At 44.1% G+C, this 21,860-nt stretch overlaps 1 protein-coding gene across 1 annotated transcript in view; it reads right to left on the bottom strand.

Annotated features, from left to right (window-relative positions):
- Positions 1-21,860, bottom strand: part of LOC144752447 (uncharacterized) — a 146,753-nt gene that overhangs the window by 85,384 nt on the left and 39,509 nt on the right. The window contains exons 14-15 of the mRNA XM_078640373.1: positions 13,156-13,221; positions 3,688-3,735 (exon numbers count right to left, since the gene is read on the bottom strand). Of these exons, the coding sequence (XP_078496499.1) occupies positions 3,688-3,735; positions 13,156-13,221 (114 nt within the window). The remainder of the gene's footprint in view (positions 1-3,687; positions 3,736-13,155; positions 13,222-21,860) is intronic.

The following is a 21,860-nucleotide window of genomic DNA, read 5'->3' as shown; positions in this document are numbered from 1 at the left end:
CAGTTGTGAAAGCATGCGATGTAAAAGTATGCGTTGTGATGTCATACATCCGAGACAGAGGGAGACAGAGGACGACAGACAGAGGGAGAGAGACAGAGGGAGATCGGCAGAGGGAAACAGACAGAGGGAACAGGCAGAGGGAGACAGAGAGAGACAGAAGGAAGGCGACAGAGGGAGGGAGAAAGAAGGATGGAGACAGAGGGCGACAGACAGAGGGAGAGGGAGGGAGACAGATGGAGGGAGACAGACAGAGACAGAGGGAGGGAGACAGAGGGAGGGAGACAGAGGGAGAAGGAAACAGAGAGGGAGACAGAGGGAGGGAGACAGAGAGAGAGAGGGAGACAAACAGAAGGAGACAGATAGAGGGAGACAGATAGAGGGAGACAGACAGAGGGAGACAGACAGAGGGAGACAGAGGGAGACAGACAGACACACAGAGGGCGACACAGAGAGAGGGAGACAGAGAGAGAGGGAGACAGAGAGAGGGGGAGACAGAGGGAGACAGAGCGAGAGGGAGACAGACAGAGGAAGACGGACAGAGAGAGAGGGAGACAGAGGGAGAGAGAGAGAAGGAGGGAGACTGATGGAGACAGAGGGAGGAGGGCAACAGAGGGAGGGAGACAGAGGGAGACAGACAGAGGGAGCGAGACAGCGGGAGAGAAAGGGAGGGAGACAGAGAGAGAGAGGGAGACCGAGAGAGGGAGGGAGACAGAGAGAGAGAGGGAGACAGGGAGAGAGAGGGAGACAGAGAGAGAGAGGGAGACAGAGAGAGAGAGGGAGACAGAGAGAGAGGGAGACAGAGAGAGAGGGAGAGAGACGGAGAGAGACCGAGAGAGAGGGAGGGAGACAGAGAGAGATAGAGACTGAGACAGGGACAGAATGAGACAGACAGAGACAGATAGAGGCAGGGACGGGGCAGAGAGATAGAGGCAGAGACAGCAAGGGAGATAGAGACAGGGACAGACAGAGACTGGGACAGACAGACAGACAGATAGAGGCAGAGACAGGGACGGACAGATAGAGACAGACAGAGAGGCAGAGAGACCGTGAGGGAGACGGAGAGGGAGAGGAAGACAGAGGGAGAGAGAGGGAGAGAGAGAGGGAGGGAGAAGGTGGGAGACAGAGGGTGACAGAGGGAGGGAGTCAGAGAGAGAAGGAGACAGAGGGATACAGAGAGAGCAAGACAGAGGGATACAGAGAGAAGGAGACAGAGGGAGGCAGAGGGAGGCAGAGAGAGACAGAGGGAGACAGAAGGAGAGAGAGGTAGAGAGAGGGAGGGAGTCAGGGGGAGACAAATAAAGGGAGAGGGATACAGAGAGAGGGAGACAGAGGGAGGGAGACAGAGAGAGAGGGAGAGAGAGAGAGACAGAGGGAGGGAGACAGACAGAGGGAGAGAGACAGGGAGGGAGACAGAGAGAGAGGGAGACAGACAGAGGGAGGGAGACAGAGACAGACAGACAGAGGGAGGGGGAGACAGAGTTCGACAGAGAGAGGGAGACAGAGGGAGAGAGGGAGACAGACAGAGGGAGGGAAGGGAGGGAGACAGAGGGAGGGAGACAGATGGAGACGGAGAGGGAGACTGGCAGAGGGAGGAGGGCAACAGAGGGAGACAGAGGGAGGGAGACAGAGAGAGAGAGGGAGACTGAGAGAGAGGGAGACAGAGAGAGAGAGGGAGAGAGGGAGAGAGAGAGAGAGAGAGAGGGAGAGAGACCGAGACAGAGGGAGAGAGACAGAGACAGAGAGAGAGGGGAGACAGAGAGAGAGAGGGAGACAGATAGAGGGAGGGAGACAGAGACAGACAGAGATAGAGACAGAGACAGGGTCAGACAGAGACAGATAGAGGCAGGGCCAGGGGCAGACAGATAGAGGCAGAGACAGACAGAGAGGCAGAGAGACGGAGGGGGAGACGGAGAGGAAGACGGAGAGGAAGACGGAGAGGAAGACAGAAGGAGAGAGAGAGGGAGAGGAAGACATAGAGAGGGAGGGAGAAGGAGGGAAACAGAGGGCGACAGAGGGCGACAGAGAGAGGGAGGGAGCCAAAGAGAGAGGGAGAAAGAGGGATACAGTGAGAGCAAGAGTGAGGGATACAGAGAGAAGGAGACAAAGGGAGGGAGTCAGGGGGAGACAGCGGGAGGCAGAGGGAGAGAGAGGGAGAAGGAGGTAGTCAGGGGTAGACAGATGAAGGGAGAGGAAGACATAGAGAGGAAGGCAGAGGGAGGGAGGAAAGGGAGGAAGACAGAGGGAGGGGGACAGAGGGAGGGGGACAGAGGGAGAGAGAGGGAGGGAGACAGAGGGAGGGGACAGAGGGAGAGAGTGAGAGGGAGACAGAGCGAGAGGGAGACAGAGATAGAGGGAGAGACAGAGGGAGGGAGACAGGCAAGGGGAGACAGAGGGAGATAGACAGAGGGAACAGACAGAGGGAAACAGACAGAGGGAGACAGATGGAGGGGGAGAGAGAGGGAGGCAGAGGGTGACAGACGGAGAAGACAGACAGAGGGAGGGAGACAGAGGAAGCGAGACAGACCGAGGGAGGTAGAGAGACAGAGGGAGACAGACGGAAACAGACAGAGGGAGATAGAGGGAGGGAGAGAGAGGGAGGGAGACAGAGAGAGGGAGACAGAGGGCGACATACAGAGGGAGACAGAGGGGGACAAAAAGGGAGACAGACAGACGAAGGGAGGGAGGGAGACAGACAGAGGGAGACGGAGGGAGAAAGACAGAGGGAGACAGAGGAAGCAAGACATACAGAGGGAGGCAGACAGAGGGAGAGGGAGGGAGACAGAGGGAGGGAGACAGAGAGAGGGAGACAGGCAGAGTGAGTGAGGCAGAGGGAGACGGAGGAAGAGGGAGAGAGGGAGGGAGACAGAGAGAGGGAGGGAGAGATAGAGAGAGGGAGGGAGGGAGACAATGAGAGGGAGGGAGAGAGAGAGAGAGAGAGAAAGAGCGAGCGAGATAGATGTGTGTATGCCATGTCTGGTGGCTCAGTGGACGAAGGTGTCCACTGCAGGGGCCTGTGTTCAACCTCATGGTCACCATTTTTTTTTCTCTTGCCCCGCTCACCCTCCCCCACTGACCCCGCCCCTACCAGTGCGGCCCTCGGCCACAAACCACACTGTAAATTTGGCACCAGAGAGAAAGTTTGTGAGTACCCATGCTCTAACATAACTACACACACACTAGCATTTTTCAACAAACATCATCTTGATCGTTCTCAGAGTGCCTGCATTTTCATCTTGAATTTATACTTTTCAATTTTGGTATACATACATTAATTAAACCAAAAAAAAGCCTCTAATTTAGTAAGCTGAGTTGCAGAGAGGAGTAGCTCATGAGTTACTTGAGAATCCTGAAGTGGTTGGTGCATGCATGCCAACACACGGGATTCAGCCAGGAGACTCACAATTTTATTTATCCTGGCTTTATTTTAGCGGTCTCCCCCTAAAATTGCCTCCAATTCAATGCAAGTCAGTGGGGAAAATACATTATTCTTTTCTTTTTCTATGTCTCCCTCTTGTGTTTCTAAATGTTGCCATGTACGTTATTGGTGCCTGGCTGGAGGCATTCATTTGATTAAACATGCAATTTTGTTAAGTAGTAAATTTGTTTTTGTGAAAATTGTGTGTGGCCTCGGAGGGCAGAAAAGCATTCTACTAGCTTTCAAAAATCTGTTTTGCGCCTAAGACTTACTACTTTCGGTTTGACTTCTTCACTTGTTTGAGTACTGGTGGAAGGAGTCTACAAGTAAAACAGAAAAGAAGTATTTAAGCTGTGGAAATATGTTACTGTTATACCAATTTTAAAGGCCCATAGGAATGAATGGGAAAGCCAATTTGTAATAAATAATCCAATAAATCCAGGTTATAGTTGGTACTGGTTTAATAAAGACAGCACAGTACTCATTTCTTCTGTTCCCAGCAGGCATCTGCCAGTATCAGCTTTCACATAATAACAATTCTAAATGGAATTTACAGAAGGTGCATGTGCACAGAACTAAAGGGCATATATTAAAAGGGAAATACAATAGAGCATCTTAAAAGAGAAATGCAAGGAATATAACACATCTTCCCCCTTAAGAAAACATTAATATAAAGATTTGCATTTAGAGACACGACGGACATTCCAAACTTTTCCATCTTGTGTGACTACACTGTTGCGATTCACTTTAACAACTTTGATGGGTTTGCCAAACTTTACATCACCTTTAGTAATGAAACCAGGCTTTCGAATTCTCACCCAATCACCACAATTGAATTCAGGTTCCTTAACCTTCATGCGTTTGTCATAATCACCTTTGATCTTCTGTTGCTTAATTATAACTTTTTGCCCAACTTCAGAAACATCTGGTGTAGTTTTATGAGTGTCACAATTCTTTTTAAACCACCAAGGACACAATTTGGAAATGGGATTTCTACCCCTCAATAAACAGAAAGGTGAGACTTCGGTAGTTGTATGAGGTGTAATACGATACAACCAAAGTCTCTCCCTCAATTTCTCCTTCCATAAACTTCCAAATGTCCGGGCCCAAAGTATATCCTGTTTGAGAACCCTGTTGTATCTCTCAACTTGTCCATTTCCTTGAGGTTCATATAAAGCAGTTGTGATATGTTTAATACCACAATCTCTAAAGAACTCTTGAATTTCAGAAGATTTGAATTGTACTCCATTATCTGAAATCATAATTTCAGGAGTACCTTCTCGGGCAAACAACTCTTTTAAAAATAGAATCACATTGCTAGTATTGGGATGAGAAATAAGTTTGACCTCTGGCCACTTAGAATGATAATCAACTACTACAATGGCAAATCTACATTCTGAAGGCAAAAAATTGAATGGACCAGATATGTCAACACCCAACTTTTGCCATGGATGTTCAGGCCATTTAATTGGTATTAAAGGAGCTGGGCTACATTTGCAGGACTTGTCACTGTCTATGCATTCTGGACATTCCCTTACAAACCTGTCCACAAATTTATCTACACCTGGCCACCAGAAATTGGATCTTATTAACCTTTTCATGGATGACATGCCCATATGACATTCATGACTGAGTCTCAAAATAAGTTCACGAATTCCAAAGGGAGGTATACATTTGTCAGTTCTAAATATCAAATCACCCTCAGTAACTAATTCATCTTTAATATTCAGAAAAGGTAATATATCTCCATGCACTTCTCCCTTACAAGGCCAACCCTCGTTGATAAAGTCTCTTACTTGACAAAGTAGAGTATCCTCACTCATACTGCTCTTCCATACTTCTTCAGAAATACTCTTAAAATTATCAGACCCAGACTCAGTAATGATGACTACCACTTCATCTTCATCCAGCTCTTCAGTATAGTTACATGGTAATCTGGATAGACAGTCTGCAGTGACATTCAATTTGCCTGGAACATATTCAATATCAAAACTATATTCTTGAAGACGTGACATGAGTCTGGCTATGCGAGCAGTAGCTCTCAATCCTCCTCCAGGGGATAAAATATTTACCAAGGGTTTATGGTCTGTCCTCAACATAAACCTTGCCCCCCAAATGTAATTGCGAAAATGTTCTACAGCCCATACACACCCTAAAAGTTCCTTCTCAATGACAGCATATCCTCTTTCTGTGGTACTAAGTGTACGAGAAGCAAACGCAACATTCCACTCCTCTTTCCCCGAGCGTTGTGATAAAACACAACCTAAACCGTAAAGGCTAGCATCAACCGTCAAAAGGCATAGTTTGTTCAAACTAAAAGGTCTGAGGGTAGGAGCATTCACCATATCAGTTTTTATGGACTCAAAAGCATCTTGTTGCCTGTCACCCCACACAAATTCCACGTCTTTTCTAGCAAGTTCTCTTATGGGTTCAATCTTTGAAGCAAAATCTTTGATAAATTTACTGTAGTACTCACAAAGACCAGAGAATGATAATAGTTTCTCTTTACAATCTGGTGCAGGTGCTTTTAAAATTGCATCAACCAACGATCTTTTAGGAGATACTCCATACTTAGAGATCGTGTGCCCTAAGTATTCTATTGTCTCTTGAAATAATTTACATTTATTGTCTTTGATAGTCAAACCAGAATGACTTAAGATCTTACATACATTTCTTAAATGTTCGTTATGAACTTCAATATTTTTTGAAAAAACAAGAATGTCATCTTGGAAGCATTTAACGTAATCTCCCATTTCTTTAAATAGATGAAACATGGATCTCTGGAAAACGGATGCCGCAGAGGCTAATCCAAACGGCATACGTTTAAATTGATACAAACCTTGAGGCGTTATAAATGCTGTTAATTGTCTGGACTCTTTCGTCAATTCTATCTGGTGATATGCCGATCTAAGATCGAGAGTAGAAAAGACTGTGGCACCTTCTAGCATGCTCACCACTTCATTGATGTTAGGTAGAGGATGGCAATCAACTACAATATTAGCATTTAATGCTCTTAAATCTATACATAGCCTCAAACTTTTATCAGGTTTGCGAGCAAGAACAATTGGGGAAACCCACTCAGATGACTCGATTTCTTCTATTACCCCATTGTCCAACATTTCTTTAAGAGCATTACTCAGTTCCTCTCTGACATTGAGTGGTACATTTCTGAGTTTCTGTACTAGAGGTACAGCTCCTTGTTTGAGTTTGATCCCATGACTGAAACCTTTTAATTTCCCTAACTTCTTGGAAAACACTGTAGGGAATTCATTTGCTAACTTCTCTCTTTTGTTGTCACCCTTTATAGTGACAATAGAATTTATATCTGAGCATATATTATCACATAACATAACTGGATCCTTAGATCGTGGGTTTAGTATTATACCTAATTTCCACTGATCTCTCCATCCAAGTACATCAATGCCCTTCTTAGCAACATACAAATTGATAACTGCGGACCTCCCTTTAAAACTAATGGTAGATTGTAAGTAACCTATAAAATCGATGGTGGATTTATTGAAACATAAGGCACTGATATCTGGAGGCGTAAGTTCTTTTTCCGATATCTTTGACCCAAATTTCTCACAAAAATAATCTTTCGTTATTATAGTCCAAGGAGAACCAGAATCCGCCATCAACTCAAGATCAACACCAAGGAAACTCACAAGACATTTAGGTGAGTTGAGTATTTCCCCATCAACTACCCCTATATTCAACAGAGAGACAACCATTCCACAATCACTCGTCACATCACTACTTTTAGAATGTATACATTGAACGCAAGCGACTTCAGAAGAAGGATGAGATCTCACATATGAAACCTCATTCTTTTTAAAGTGATTGGTATTATGATCATTATTCCCTTTTTTCCAATCCCTACATGCTTTGGAAAAATGACTAATCCTGCCACACTTACTACATTCTTTACCAATGGCGGGACAGAATTGGAAAGAAGCAACATGATTATTACTTCCACATCTATAACATACAATCTGATTTTTCCCAATACTCTTATTGGAATGGGCATTGTTTTTAACATTGCTAATAGCTCCTATTTCATCAACCGTTTTATCATTCTTTGCCCCTTTAGAGTTATCCTCAATGGTTTTCATCCATTTGTTGGATTGTTCAAACGCTTTTGCTGTAGAAATACTTTCCTTTAACGTAGGATTTCCTAAAATCCATAGTTGCTCTTGTGTTTTTTTACACTTGACATTCACTATGATCTGGTCTCTTATCATTTCATCAGTAATTTCTCCAAAATGACATGAAACTACTAATGATCTTAATGCTGTTAAGAAATCATCAAAAGTTTCTGACTCTTTTTGTGCTCTAGTATAAAATTTATAGCGATTTAGAGCTATACTTGTTGTAGGTTTGAAACTTGTCTCCACTCTTAACATCGCCTCATCAAAATTTCCCAAGTCTCCAGGAACAGGAGGCAAAGTCCTAAAAATGGCTTGCCCTTCTGATCCTAGACAATGTAGGAAAATATTTTTCTTCCTTTCATTCCCCATCCTTTCTCCATCTATGGCTTTTAAATAGGTCAAAAATTCCTCTTTCCACCTGTTCCAAGGAATGGGTGGATCCCCTTTGCTTTGCAAAAATTTTGTAGGTGGATCGAATTGCATAGTTATGTATAAATGTTGTGATGTACACAACTTTTACAATATGTATAATGTGTAATGTGTAATCAAAATCACATTGAATAATGTTTCACTACTTATTATAAGAATCTAAGAGAAAATGAAATAAAAACAGTTAAAATACGCTATTTAAATATTACAGTTCAATTCATCCAGCTCTGAATAACTTGTGGAAATAGTGGATTTGATTTGTTATCAGCGGTGAATTGATAACATCTAGCTTCCTTTTGTGATAGTGTCGCTATGTCAATTCATAATAAATCACCCAGTAATGTCATCTGCGGTGAAACGAAAACATTAAGCTTCCTTTTGTGACAGTGTCGTTATGTCAATTAAAAAAATCACCCAGTAATGAAGAGTTTGTAGTACTTGTAGCGCTCGATTTGTTGTCCGCGGTGAATTGAAGACACGGAGTTTTTCTCCGTGTTAGCGTTGCTATGCCAACTCAAAATGGCCGACTTTTGCGTGATGACGCATGCGCGCATACGTGATGACGTAGTTGCCGTCACTCTCGCAGTGATGATGATGTTGTTGTTGTCAGCCCTCGTGCAGTCCAAAGTTCCTCAGCTGGTCGGCATGCACGCGCCGGTTAAACGAATGCGCTACACGAAGCGGACATCTATTTAAAAGATGCAAAATCCCCAAAGTTGCAGAAATTTACCAAAATTCACCATTTCATCTGGGAAAAAGGTAGAGAATTCCTTTTTTTCTGTATAGTTACTCCCAGTTAAGCGTACCTTCAATTAAGCGTAGTGTAGGAAGTGGTGGTATGTTGAAAGTTGAATCATCACCAAACACTAGTCTTGTCGCTAAATTTCTTGAGTAAAGCGCTTTCTCTTCACTTCACAGGATTGGAGCACTTGTGAATCAGGAATCCAATTTTCTGAGGTTCTTTATAAGGCAGGAGAATTAAATCCAATTTCCAGATGCAAAATGGTAAAATTAATTTAAATTGAAGTTGTACCACTCCTGTGCTGTTGTTGAGTAGTAAGGTACTGGACACCCTCGTCGCCAATTTGTAATAAATAATCCAATAAATCCAGGTTATAGTTGGTACTGGTTTAATAAAGACAGCACAGTACTCATTTCTTCTGTTCCCAGCAGGCATCTGCCAGTATCAGCTTTCACATAATAACAATTCTAAATGGAATTTACAGAAGGTGCATGTGCACAGAACTAAAGGGCATATATTAAAAGGGAAATACAATAGAGCATCTTAAAAGAGAAATGCAAGGAATATAACACATTCCTTATTAGCGATTAGCTATTACCGAATCGCTAATGTTCCGCTATTTCAAGGGTGCCAGGGTGTCCAAAGGACACCCTGTTGCACCCCTGAAATGGACCTGTGCACAAATGTTACGCACACACACATGCCCTAAGGGCATGTGTGTGCGCAACATGTAACTTTGAAGAATGCACTAAATAGCGAATTTTAAGGAATCACTATTAAAGACTCGCAAAACGGGATGCATGTAGGAATCGCAATGTTATTAGCGATTCCTACAGATTCCTTATTTGCGATTCGGTAGTAGCTAATCGCTAATAAGGAATGGCTTTCCCATTCATTCCTATGGGCCTAATGGCCCATAGGAATGAATGGGAAAGCCATTCCTTATTAGCGATTAGCTATTACCGAATCGCTAATTTTCTGCTATTTCAAGGGTGCCAGGGTGTCCAAAGGACACCCTGTTGCACCCCTGAAATGGACCTGTGCACAAATGTTACACACACACATGCCCTAAGGGCATGTGTGTGCGCAACATGTAACTTTGAAAAATGCACTAAAGTGCATTTTTTTTAAAGTTTTAGCAAATTACCACGAAGTTCAACTTCATGGTAATTTGCTCCCCCTATTAGCGAATTCGCTATTTTTTGGGGTTTCATGCATTGCATTTAAGGAATCTCATTTTGGGATTCCTAAAATGCAAGAGCAATTTAAGGAATCGTTATTTAGAGATTCCTTAAATTGCGATTTCTGCATTTGGGATGATGCATCCCAAATGCAAAAATACCGGGAGCAAACGGCCAGATTCTGAGAATCTGCCTGTTTGCTCCCGGTATTTTCTTTGATGCATCTGCCTGTAAGTAAATTAACTTCTTTAAGTGATGTTTCTTCAGGTGTCAAATCCAGCTTCTGGTTGACAACATCAGAAGAAAGTAGCTGGAAGAAACCAAAAAACAACTAACATTTACAACAAGAAAAACTTATATCTGCTTCAAATTTTACACTTTGTTTTTGCAACTCCATAGAGCTCTATCTCTTGTACTTCCGAGTTTATCCAGTAGTTGATTGCAAATGTGGGAGGCGCTCTGGCTGACAGCTTATACAGAATTTTGAGAAAAGGACTAAATACTCCCTCAAGAAATTGATTTGGCTGATGGGAAATTGGTCGCTTTACAAGCATTCAAAGAATTATCTGGGCATATATTTACTCATTGAAAATAGCAGATGTCCCCAAAAGTTCTAGAAAATCTGGAGAAAGTCTACAATTCTTTTATATCCAGACTGTGGTAAAGTGAGGGTCCTGTAGTGGGACATGGGGAAGTTCGAGAATATAAAACCCAACGAGTTAGAGTCCTTAGGAGGAGGAAGAAAATAAGTATGAAGTATGAACATTGAGCAGCCTCTCGAGTCGAGATACGTAACAAAAAGAACATAGACATACATGTGTTCTGCTTTTAGGAAGTCCAGTCTAATGCGCCTTACCCATACTGAATTAAAAATAGTTTTGGAGATTTTAATATAAAAGCAATATAACGAAATTACTTACTACATTCTAGACAGGCTCTTCACTTTCCACAGTCCTGGGAAAGGGCTTCTTCCAGTGCCTCTGTTTTTCCCCCTCCCACCACCCGATGGTCCAGCCGTGACCTCCACAGCCCAGTAAGTGCTTTTGGAATGTTTGGGTGTTTGTATGAATGTATGATTATCTGTGCAGGTGTGGAAAGGGTGTGCCAAAGTTAGTGCAGATACATGCTTGAGAATGGATGGTGGATGTGTGTATGTGTGCTTGTCAAATGATGGGTGTGAGTGAGTGTGAGCATGTGTGTGCTCTTGTGAGTGGATGGGTGAAAGTGAGTATGCACATGTGTTCCCGCACCATTAGTTGTAAAAATCACAAGCCGCCATTGGTTCTTGCTAAGGAGCAGAATCATTGCACACAAAATAAATGTATGTGTTTTCAAATGTGTTCATCTGCAAAGCCATGAAGGTGAAGAGGGTGGAAAGTCAAACCAGAGAACCAGGTCCTACTCTGTTGTAGATGATGGGCAAAGTGTCCCTCTAATTCTTTCATTGCGTGTAAGCAACATCAGAAGTAGGTGGCTACAAAAAAAGAAAAAAACACCAGATCCCAGAATTTTATACAATTATGTCTTGGTGGGAGGGTGTGGAGCAAGACAGCATTTTCTCAAAAGGAGTAAATGATACAGTCTCTAATTAAACACCAACATACACATGTATAGTGTAGCCTGAAACACTTCCAAAGCAGCAGCGGCTCGCCATGGGAGTGCTGCAGGGCGGTGGGACGGGCAGGGGAGGGGCTTGGTGGGGGGGTAGTGCAGTCCGACATACGACGGACAGGAGTAAGGTAAGTAATAAAATAAATAAAACAATTTACCTTACGCACGCTGCATCACCGAGTTGGCGATGCAGCATCCGTCATATATTGAACTGCACTACCCCCTCGCCCAGCCCTTACCCCACCTGCCCACCACCCCGCAGCACTCCCAAGGCGAGCTGCTACTGTTCAAAAGAGCATGAGTGAAAGATAAACCATAGGAACATCCAGTTTCCCCTCTATTGTTGATGTCCTTGGTAAGGTTGAAAATGTGCAATAATGGGGTGCACCTGGGTAAATTGTCTTCCCCACACCCTCAAAATCTGGAAAAGTTTACAATACTTGTTTATACAGACTGTGGATGAAGTGTTTAAGTGGAGATGCATGAATGGAAAGGGGAGAACATAAGGCTCAAGCAGTGAGTCTTCAAGGGTTGCAGGAGGAAGACAATAAGCACAAATGACATTGATCAGTTTCTTGAATGGAGATAGGGTACAACATGAACAGTTATAGAATTGTGATCTGCTTTGGGTAAATTCTCTCCAGTGTGCCAAGCCCACACTGAGTAGGGAAGGGCTTTTTGGATTTTATTATTCGAAACCATAACTACTTACTACGTCCTGGATGGCATCATCGCTTTCCACAGCACTAGGATGGGGGCTCTAATGGTAAAAGAGTAAGTCAGAAAGAATCTAATTTATTTTGTACAAATGCCACATCAGTTACAGAGGAAAAACATGGCATGTATGCACTAATCCCCTCACAGCAAGTTCAGCACTATTCTAGGATAGATCGGAACTTATCCAAATGAGGTTGAGGAGAAAGTTGGGTGAGTCGGAGATGTTTAGATTGCACATGAGGAAACTATATCTGTGGGTGAGACCTAAAACCTGGAAAGTATGTGGTAATGACCTTACAACAAGTTCATTATTGTTCTTGGATATATCGGATATTATCTTTATAAGAAAGACGACACAGTTGTGTGGGTCATGGAGGCTAGGAACTCACGATTATTTATAATATTTTCTCATACAGGAATATATTGCATTTGTGAAGTTCTAATACAACACTATAACTAGGGAAACTAATTCTGTCAGCACCGGCAAATGATTGGTGCCAACTCCATATTAGTATAAGCCAGAAATTGAGTTCATAGAAAAGAAAATATATTTAAAGAAATCATGGTTCAACGGTTGCTAGGTCATATATGCAAAAAAATAAACGTGTGTAACTTTGAAATCCCACATGCTGGAAAACATAAAAAATGACCCCCTGGCAGCTGTACCTCCAAATTAACTGGGTGAATGGTGCTCGAGGGGCAAGAGTCTTACCAAAACGACAAATGCTGAAAAACCAGAACTGTTTGAAGGATGAATATATACCTGAAGTGGAAAGCCTGGAACACTTTTTACTAAGAAGCTGAATCAGTGCCCAAGAAATAAGCCTGTATGTGCTTTGAAAAGTGTGCATCAGCAAATCCAAAAAAGTCTGGTTAGTCACAGGTATATATTAACAGAGTGAATATACTGACCTCATCGGGTGACGCTTCCTTAGATGTCTGAACCAGCTTCTGGTAGGCCTCATCATAGGTAAGTTTCTGGAAGATGCAAAACAATAACATTTAGAAGGAGGTAAAACTATGCGTGTTCCTCATCTTACAATTCGTTTTCTCAAATCCAATGGTGGCCCTAGGCAGCGCACCCAAACCAACGGACCACACACGCAACCTGGGCTTCATCCTGGACTCCTCCCTGTCAATGACCAGACAAGTCAACGCCGTCTCGCCTTCATGTTTCAACATCCTACGCATGCTCCGAAAGATTTTCCGATGGATCCCCACCGAAACCAGGAAGACGGTCACCCAGGCACTTGTCACCAGCCGACTGGACTACGGAAACACCCTCTACACCGGAACCACAGCAAGACTGCAGAAAAGACTCCAACGCATCCAGAACGCCTCTGCACGTTTCATCCTGGACATCCCCCACCACAGCCACATCTCCGGACACCTGAAAGACCTGCACTGGCTCCCCGTCAGCAAAAGAATCACGTTCCGCCTCCTCACCCACGCACACAAAGCCCTCCATGACTGAGGCCCCAGGTACCTCAACAACCGCCTGACCTTCTACACTCCCACCCGCCAACTACGATCGACCAGCCACGCCCTTGCCTTCATTCCACGCATCCGAAGAGCCACCATGGGAGGAAGATCCTTCTCCTACCTGGCAGCCAAGACCTGGAACTCCCTCCCCATCCACCTCCGTCTTACCCAAGACCACGTCTCCTTCAGGAAGCAACTCAAGATCTGGCTATTCGAGCAGTAGCGGCCCCCCCCCCCAAGCGCCTTGAGACCCTCCGGGTGAGTAGCGCGCTATACAAATTTCATGATTGATTGATTGATTGATTGATATTGATGTGATTACTGGTTCCCAATGTCTTTGACCTCCTCGCCCTTGATGGTGCAGTCTTGAGTCAAGTAGCCAAAAGAAAATGTGGAGAAATAGAAGGATGTAAATAGTAAAAAAAATTATTTGACTGAAATGGTCAACTGTGTGTGCATTCAAAGGGCCGTCTCCAGCCACGGGCGCTGCAGGTAGGAGAGGTGGGACTAGGTGAGGGGGGGCGGATTTCGAGAGACGACCACGAGGGGAAATTATTTATTTATTTAATTTTCTCTCGTGGTCATCTCTCGAAATCCCCCCTCACCTGGCCCCGTGCCCCACTGCTCTTACCTGCAGCGGCCGTGGCTGACCGTCTCTGGGAACAAATAGGAGCATAGATAATGTTGGACCAATCGGAGACTTGATCTGACTGAAAACGAGTGGTGTACCTCTATACCCCCATTCCACCCCTCCGACCCCCTTGTTGACAGTGAGAAGCTGTTCGGAAGTGGAACCTTTTCTTATGGAAAACAGCACGAATCATTAAAACAAGAAAGCCTTGAACAGACCTCAGGCCTACGCATTAAAAGGGGCGAAACTTGTGTTGGCTGTGCAAATCTTCAAGATGATTTTATATACAAACAGATGATTAATCTACTTCATTGAAGAATTTAGAATGCTTACCTAATGAATTGACGAATTTCAACTCAAAACAACAGGATGCATCCTGTATGTAGTTGTCACTGTTCCTCGTGAACAATATGTTCTCAACCTTGAGTTTTTTTTAACACTGATATATAAACAGAATTAAAAAAGGCATAACCCACCATAAGGCGTAAATGTAAACAAAACTGTTTTTATCTAAATTAATTGCAAAAAATCATGGATCACAAATACATTTTTGTGTGTTACATATTAGAAAAATACATATTGTACAAACACAGTATTTATGATACATGATTTTGCCTCTGACGAAGGGGTGTGCTAAGTCCCGAAATGCATTGGGCTCTGGTCTGTTTGGAATCATGACATCTGTGATCCTCAAGTCATATGTATTATCATTTATGAAGTTAAATATGTGCTGAACTTCATTGTATTTACATTTTGCAATGTATGATTTATTGTCCCCAGAAGGACAACAGCAGTGAATGTATTTACAATATGTAACACACAAAAAAGTATTTGTGATCCATGATTTATTGCAATTAAAAATGTTGTTTCAATTTACGCCTTATGGTGGGTTATACCTTTTTTAAATTCTGTTTGATATATCAGTGTTAAAAGAAACTCACGGTTGAGAACATATTGTTCACGAGGAACAGTGCACACTACATACAGGATGCATCCTGTTGTTTTGAGTTTTCATTGTATGTGTAGCCAACACATGACTTTGAAAATTAAAGGTTTTATAGATAACCTGGTAGATTTGAGTGCACCTTTAACCGTTTATTCTTGACAAATTTCAAGACATGTAATATAGGATGTTTAGCATTTGTAATCAAAAAACATTTATGTTGTCATGAGGCGGTGGCTTTACTCACCTCCCAAATGGGAATCACTAAGCAACTACTATACAATAGTGTAGTGGTACTGTAGGGCCATCATACATTAGATCAAAAGAGTGGCACTTGCTATATCTTTCTCGTGAGTATGTGAGGGAAGATGAAATGCTGGGTGAATCCAGTGAAAGAAATATTTGGATTGGGAGACAAAGTAATAATACTCTAAATACTGGGTGGCCATTCCACCCCTGGAGTAACGTTGTATCAGCATGGCTTAATGTATTCTAGCCTGTTTATTGGCCCATGCAAAAGTCATAAAAAATGGAGCAGCTTATGCTGAAAAAGGTATTTTTGTAAGGGGCAGTGAAGCAATTACAAATAGGTAAAGCAGTCTGGGGAGGAAACGTCTGCTATGCTAGAGAACGTATGAGAGGAGCCTAGTGTTGAGTCTGCTGCTTGATTTTGTGGACTGTTGGGCCATAATTAGCACATATAACTATTGCAGAGTCTCAGTATATATGTATTCCGAGATAAAGTGTTGGATTATGACACCAAAAAATGGGGAGGTTTGTAATTTGTTGGGATACAGTGCACGTCAGTGGACCATCATGGACTTTTCCCAGTTAATTTGAATTCCAAAGAAGTGTCCAGATTTAATTATCTCTCTCAGAACAGGGTTTTGGTTAACCACAGGATATACCTTTTACAGTCTTATGTTGCTGGCATATAAGGATGTAAAGAAGGCCTGCTGTGACTTTTGAACAACATTTGACCGCTGAAAAAGAGCATGCCGGACCCTATAATTTAGCACACGCGCTATGATAGATCTAGATGGTACTGCTGGAGGATGGCAAACACCCAGGGATCGAAGCACCCTTTCAACTAGGGACATAGCTGATAGGTTGCCTGTGCCATTTGCCATATATGTGGGGTCCACTGGACCCCACGTATATTTTTGACCCGGGCAGATCACAGTAACTACTGATTCAGGTAACTTCCACACCCTCTCCCCTTCCCTTGCCTGGGCCCGCAGTCTTGTACCAGCATATAATGTCCCTTTAAAGTCTTCCTCTGTTATTATAATCTAAGGTCTACTCCGTTTTGTTCCCCACCCCTACAGCCTCTTCACCGCCCCATTCACCAACGTGGGAACTACCTACAGTCCTACCCTCCACAATACCAGACCCTGCGATTACTGACAATTCAGCGCTTTATAGCATTTCCCCATTAAGGTAATTACAGTACCGCCAACAACTGATGAGGCCTGTCCTTGCTCTTGGATTCCAAATATTAACTTTATCGCCTTTGCCTTTTGGAGCAGGACCTTTATTGACTCCTGATGGGATACCCTCCATAACTCACTCTTGCCTGCATTTGACGCCATACTTTACTAGAGTGGGACTGGGCACCTATATTGAAAGTGAGTTCACATTATCCTTCCACAGCTTTTCACTATAAGGTAGGGCATGACCAGTCCTCAGATATTTTCTCAAATTGCATTACCTAGCAAACCTCCGCATCTTGCGACTTTGTGGCTCATATCACTTCAGAAACTCTACCGTATCTGCCTGCACAGTGCTATATATTTTGAAAAAAAAGCTGTTGAATATTTGTAACTACCGGCTTCTGTAAAATACTATGCTCACTAGTCTAATATAGCGATACAAAAGTGGATGATGGACGGAGCGTTTGAACAAATCAAACACTCACCCCCAGTCAACTGATCTGGGTTTAATCCATCACCATTCTTTAGTTCACTCAGCCACCCCAGTTCAGACATGGCTATATGCAAATCAGTCTGACCCTGTGCCTTGTGGGAACAGTCCAGCCCGAACTGCCAAGCCATGTCTTCCCTGGACCGGAAACAAGCATCCCGTCCATCATCCCCTTTTGTATCGCTTTGTTCGCCCTAAGTGTGGCAGGGTATGCTCAGACGTGAGTCCCTTGCTCACTTGGCCACTGGATTCAAGATAGCCTGGCTGATGAGGATTATGAATCCGAAACAGGTCCCCGGATGCTTGTTTCCGGTCCAGGGAAGACATGGCATGGCAGTTCGGGCTGGACTGTTCCCATGAGGCACAGGGTCAGACTGATTTGCATATTGCCATGTCTGAACTGGGGTGGCCGATTGAGCTAAAGAATGGTGATGGATTAAACCCAGATCAGTTGACTGGGGGTGAGTGTTTGATTTGCTCAAACACTCCATCCATCATCCCCTTTTGTATCACTAGTCTAATATGGCATCCTACAGAATCTGTATAAACTTTAATAATACAGGTTCTCTAAAATAACCTTACATAGAGCAGTAAGACAATCAGTAAGTACCCTGGGATGCTCCCCCTGTCTCAGTTGCTGTTATCGTTTTCCCGACTATAGATCTTCTATAGTGGAAGCCATGACTACCTCCTTCCCTGGACCATTGAATCCTTTCTGGCCATCGTACCCATTTTTAGCTTGTAAGTTCTCATCTTTCTTATCTTGATACTTAAGGGTCCTATTGGTAATCACCAGCTAGAATTCTACTCTTACTTCAGGTTTTCTATATCCTAGAATAACACTGAGGTGATCCAAATCTCTTTTTCACAATCTCAAACTTATTTATCTTGGTGATGTTTTTTTTTTTTAAACTCTTTTTATTAACAATGCTCAGGTCAATCAACATGTCAATCCATAGGTTACATTGCATCAGACAAAAAAGGAGTGTACAGTGCACAGGATAGTCACTTTCGATCAATAACAGAACATGCAGAGTTGGACCCGTTACCCCAGACCGCCCCCCCATTCCCCTATATCTCCTCCAGGTCCCCCAAATCTTCTTCCACTTTTTTTGGGCACCCCCTACTTGTTTTCCTCTGCCCTCTGACACCAATCGAGGTCCTGCTCCCACTGGTCCCACTGCGGAGGGGCCGACGACCCCAGGCCCTGGCGATATTACGTTTTGCAACTCCCGCCGCCATTGCCGGCCAGAGTTCTTCATACCTGGTCCAATCAGTTGGCCCCCTAATTATTAGGAGCAACCATCTGGGCTCCCTCGGGACCGGGGAGCCCACCACCTCCGCCATTATATCTGTGACCTTGGTCCAAAAGGGGACAATCCCCAGGCATTTGCACAGTATGTGGAAGAAGGATCCTTCCTCCCCACACCAGTGCGCACACAAAGCAGATTGACAACCACCCCAGGAATGCAGTAGGGTGCGAGGGTAGTACACCCGATGGAGGATTTTGAGCCGTATAAGCCTGAACCTAACACGGATCGCAATCTCCCAGGGACTCTGCAGGGCGTCTTGCCAGTCGTCGTCTTCCAAGGGGCCCAGATCACACTCCCAAGTCGCCCTTAAGGACACCAGTGGATCGGGTATGTTATTGATCAACTTCCGGTAGATCGTGGACGTGGGCTTTTCAAGAATGGGACCCAGGAGTAAACGATCCTCCATGGGGGAATATTTCGGGATGGATGCGCCGCCACGAACATGGGATCGTATGGCATGGATAAGGCGTAAGTAATGGTAGCGCTGCGAATCCCGGAGATCATACTCTGTCTGCAGGTATTCGAAGGAGCGGGGGGCGTCTCCCCTCCACACGTCTCCCAAGTAGTCAATTCCAATGAGCTGCCGGCCCCTAAAGCCCTTCAATCGAGTCACTTCACTCAATTGTTCCGCAATCCACAGGGTAGTCCTACCCGTCAGGGATCCCGTCCACCCCAGGAACCTATTCGCCTCCCTCCCACTTTGGACCACCACCTTGGTGTGTGAGGGCCAATCCGCGCGGGTCTTCCGGGTGTATAACAGCGCTTCACAATTGTCCCCCGGCATCACAAACGGGTCCACTCTGTAGGCCGGCTCCGACCTGTCAGCATAAACCCAATCGTTAATAACCTGCAGCTGAGACGCCCAGTAGTATAATTGCAAGTCCGGCAGGGCCAGCCCACCGTCGTACACGCCCCTCGTTAATTTTTGGTGATGGTTTTTTGACTATCTGATTCCTACACTCACGTTTGTTTGTCTATTGTGTGTCACATGGCAACTTTTAAGTAGACTAATATCACTCCAACATTTTTTAGCTCAGAGCAATAATATGTATATCCGAATTTGTATTACATGAATCATGTTTGGACGGATCTATATAACCACAAATATCTTCTTTGATTCATTCTCAGGATATTCCTCTGTGGCTCTCCTGATGAAGGTACGTCCAGTGCCGAAACGCGCGTTGAGATCTCAGAATTGTTACCATCTAGCCACAACATATCAATTGTCTAGTTTTTACAACCTTTTTATAAATTTCTCCAAGAATCATCTTTATGTATAATTGTTGTTTATGTATTTGTGTATGTCTATATTGTTTTGGACAAAATGCTTACCGCTCGTAACCTATGGTAAATACGTTATATTTGCTGTATATGCACTTGTATGTAAATGTCTTGAATTTTTGCTTTCCAATGTTTCACTTTTTAAATAAATTTCAATAAAAAAGAATGTATATGTTTTAAATAGTTGCTGACTGATTGCACTGAGCTTGGGTTATCCACCACACCATGTCAAAAATAAATTAATGTAATGCTACTGGTATTTACTGCCTAGGAAAGTTTTTTTCTCTTTGCCAAACAAGAATGTGAGCATCTTTCCTACGAACAGTTCCATCAGTCCAACAGTCATAGAATACGGGACCCCCAGAATGTGCAACTCATTGTGGAGCAAACATGGCTCGAAATCTTTATGTTTGGTGCGTGTTATGTTTAATGATTGGTACTTCCATCAAGACGTTTTTCAAGGTATTGGTGCATTTTGGAGTATGCAGCAGGGCCATCCTCCAATTCAGATATGTCAAGTTCTGCGCCATGTATATGTTCACCAGTTCTGTCCATGTGGTGCTGCATGAAGACAGATCGCGATATGTGTATACATTTTTTTATTTGTTGCCTGCAGGCTACTTTGCATATCTAGGAGCAATGTACAGATATCTGGGGAGCTTATATTGGTGCCCCCCTCACCCTTAGGGAGAGAGGCGCCATCCTCATCATCAGTTTTTGCTGCTGTTTTTTTGTTCTCTTCAAAAACTTGTCATGGACTGCTGATAATCAGTTTTATCCTTGTGGTATGCTGTGGGCTGGTAAGAAAATTGCTAAGCGCCTGTGCCAGAAGTCAGAGTGCCGGAGCCAGTCCTGTGGTCCAAGATTTGCCAGGAGAAAATTGGGGGGAGCAAACCCAGATCTCAAGGGGCCTACTGCGTTAAATTACAGTTGAACATGATGGTGGATAATCCAAAAAATCTATAGACTGATATTAGGGTATGAACTCTAGGCCACAGAACGTTCCACAGTGCTAGTGTTACTGTAGTGGTGCAGGGATGGCTCACCTATAAGCGCGGGTACAGCCTGCAGTGCCACGGGACAGTTGACTCGATCCAAGTCCCCTGTGTTGAGGCAGGCACCTGTCCCTAATCACACAGTGGTCCGCACACCTTGCAGCGAGTCAGCATGCCTCAGCAGCCCCTGTACACCACAGATGCAGTCACAAGACTGCGGTAGCCACAGCAGCACCCAAACCAGGACGGGCAGCCTCTCCCCTTGCTCTGCCACTCCAAACCCCATGACAGACGCACATGATCTCACTGCTGCTAGGCCTAATCAGGGCCCAGGTAGTAGGCTTGTAGCCTGCAGGATATCGCAAAGAGGCAGCTCCGGTGGCCCGAACGGTTATTGCGCGCCTGCCCCAGCCACACTCCACAGCACACAGCTCTCATTTCCAGCTGTCCAGGCATGCCTAGCCACCACCTTCCAGCACACTGCGGAGGGTGGTATTCAGTCCCCGTCGCCTAGTGTCAGGTAGGTGATTGAGGCAGGTCAGCGGACGACCACCCCAGTGGAACACACCTGACTAGGCTGCAGGTTCGCAGGACAATGACTAAGTTCTGCGAGAAGGAAGTATAATCTCCAAAATGGGTTCTGTGGTACCACACTGGACGCAGGAATGAGAAGAGCGAGTGCTCTTTAGTGGAAGTGCCTTTCAGGGTGATCCGAAATTAAACACTTTTAAATGTCTGAGAAAGTTGCAGAAACACAACCTCTCCACGGAACTCCCCATTCTAAACTATGAATATGTTAATACCTTGGATACCTCGGGTGGGCATTCTGTTACAAATTTGTGGTTGTGCAGGTCAATTTCATGAATTTCTATATGAATTTGAGGAGGCACAGTAAACAAAATGAACAGCACTATAAACTCATTACCGATAATGTACAATTGTAAATATACTATGGCAAAATATTTTAAACTGGGTTTATGCAACAGCAAATACATATTCAAGAATCACAGATAAATGGCAGGGATGATTTATATATATGAGGAAGTGAA

This window comes from Lissotriton helveticus, chromosome 5_1 (assembly GCF_964261635.1).
Source record: "Lissotriton helveticus chromosome 5_1, aLisHel1.1, whole genome shotgun sequence".
Taxonomy (NCBI): Eukaryota; Metazoa; Chordata; class Amphibia; order Caudata; family Salamandridae; genus Lissotriton; species Lissotriton helveticus.
This window is presented reverse-complemented; position numbering and strand designations above follow the sequence as displayed.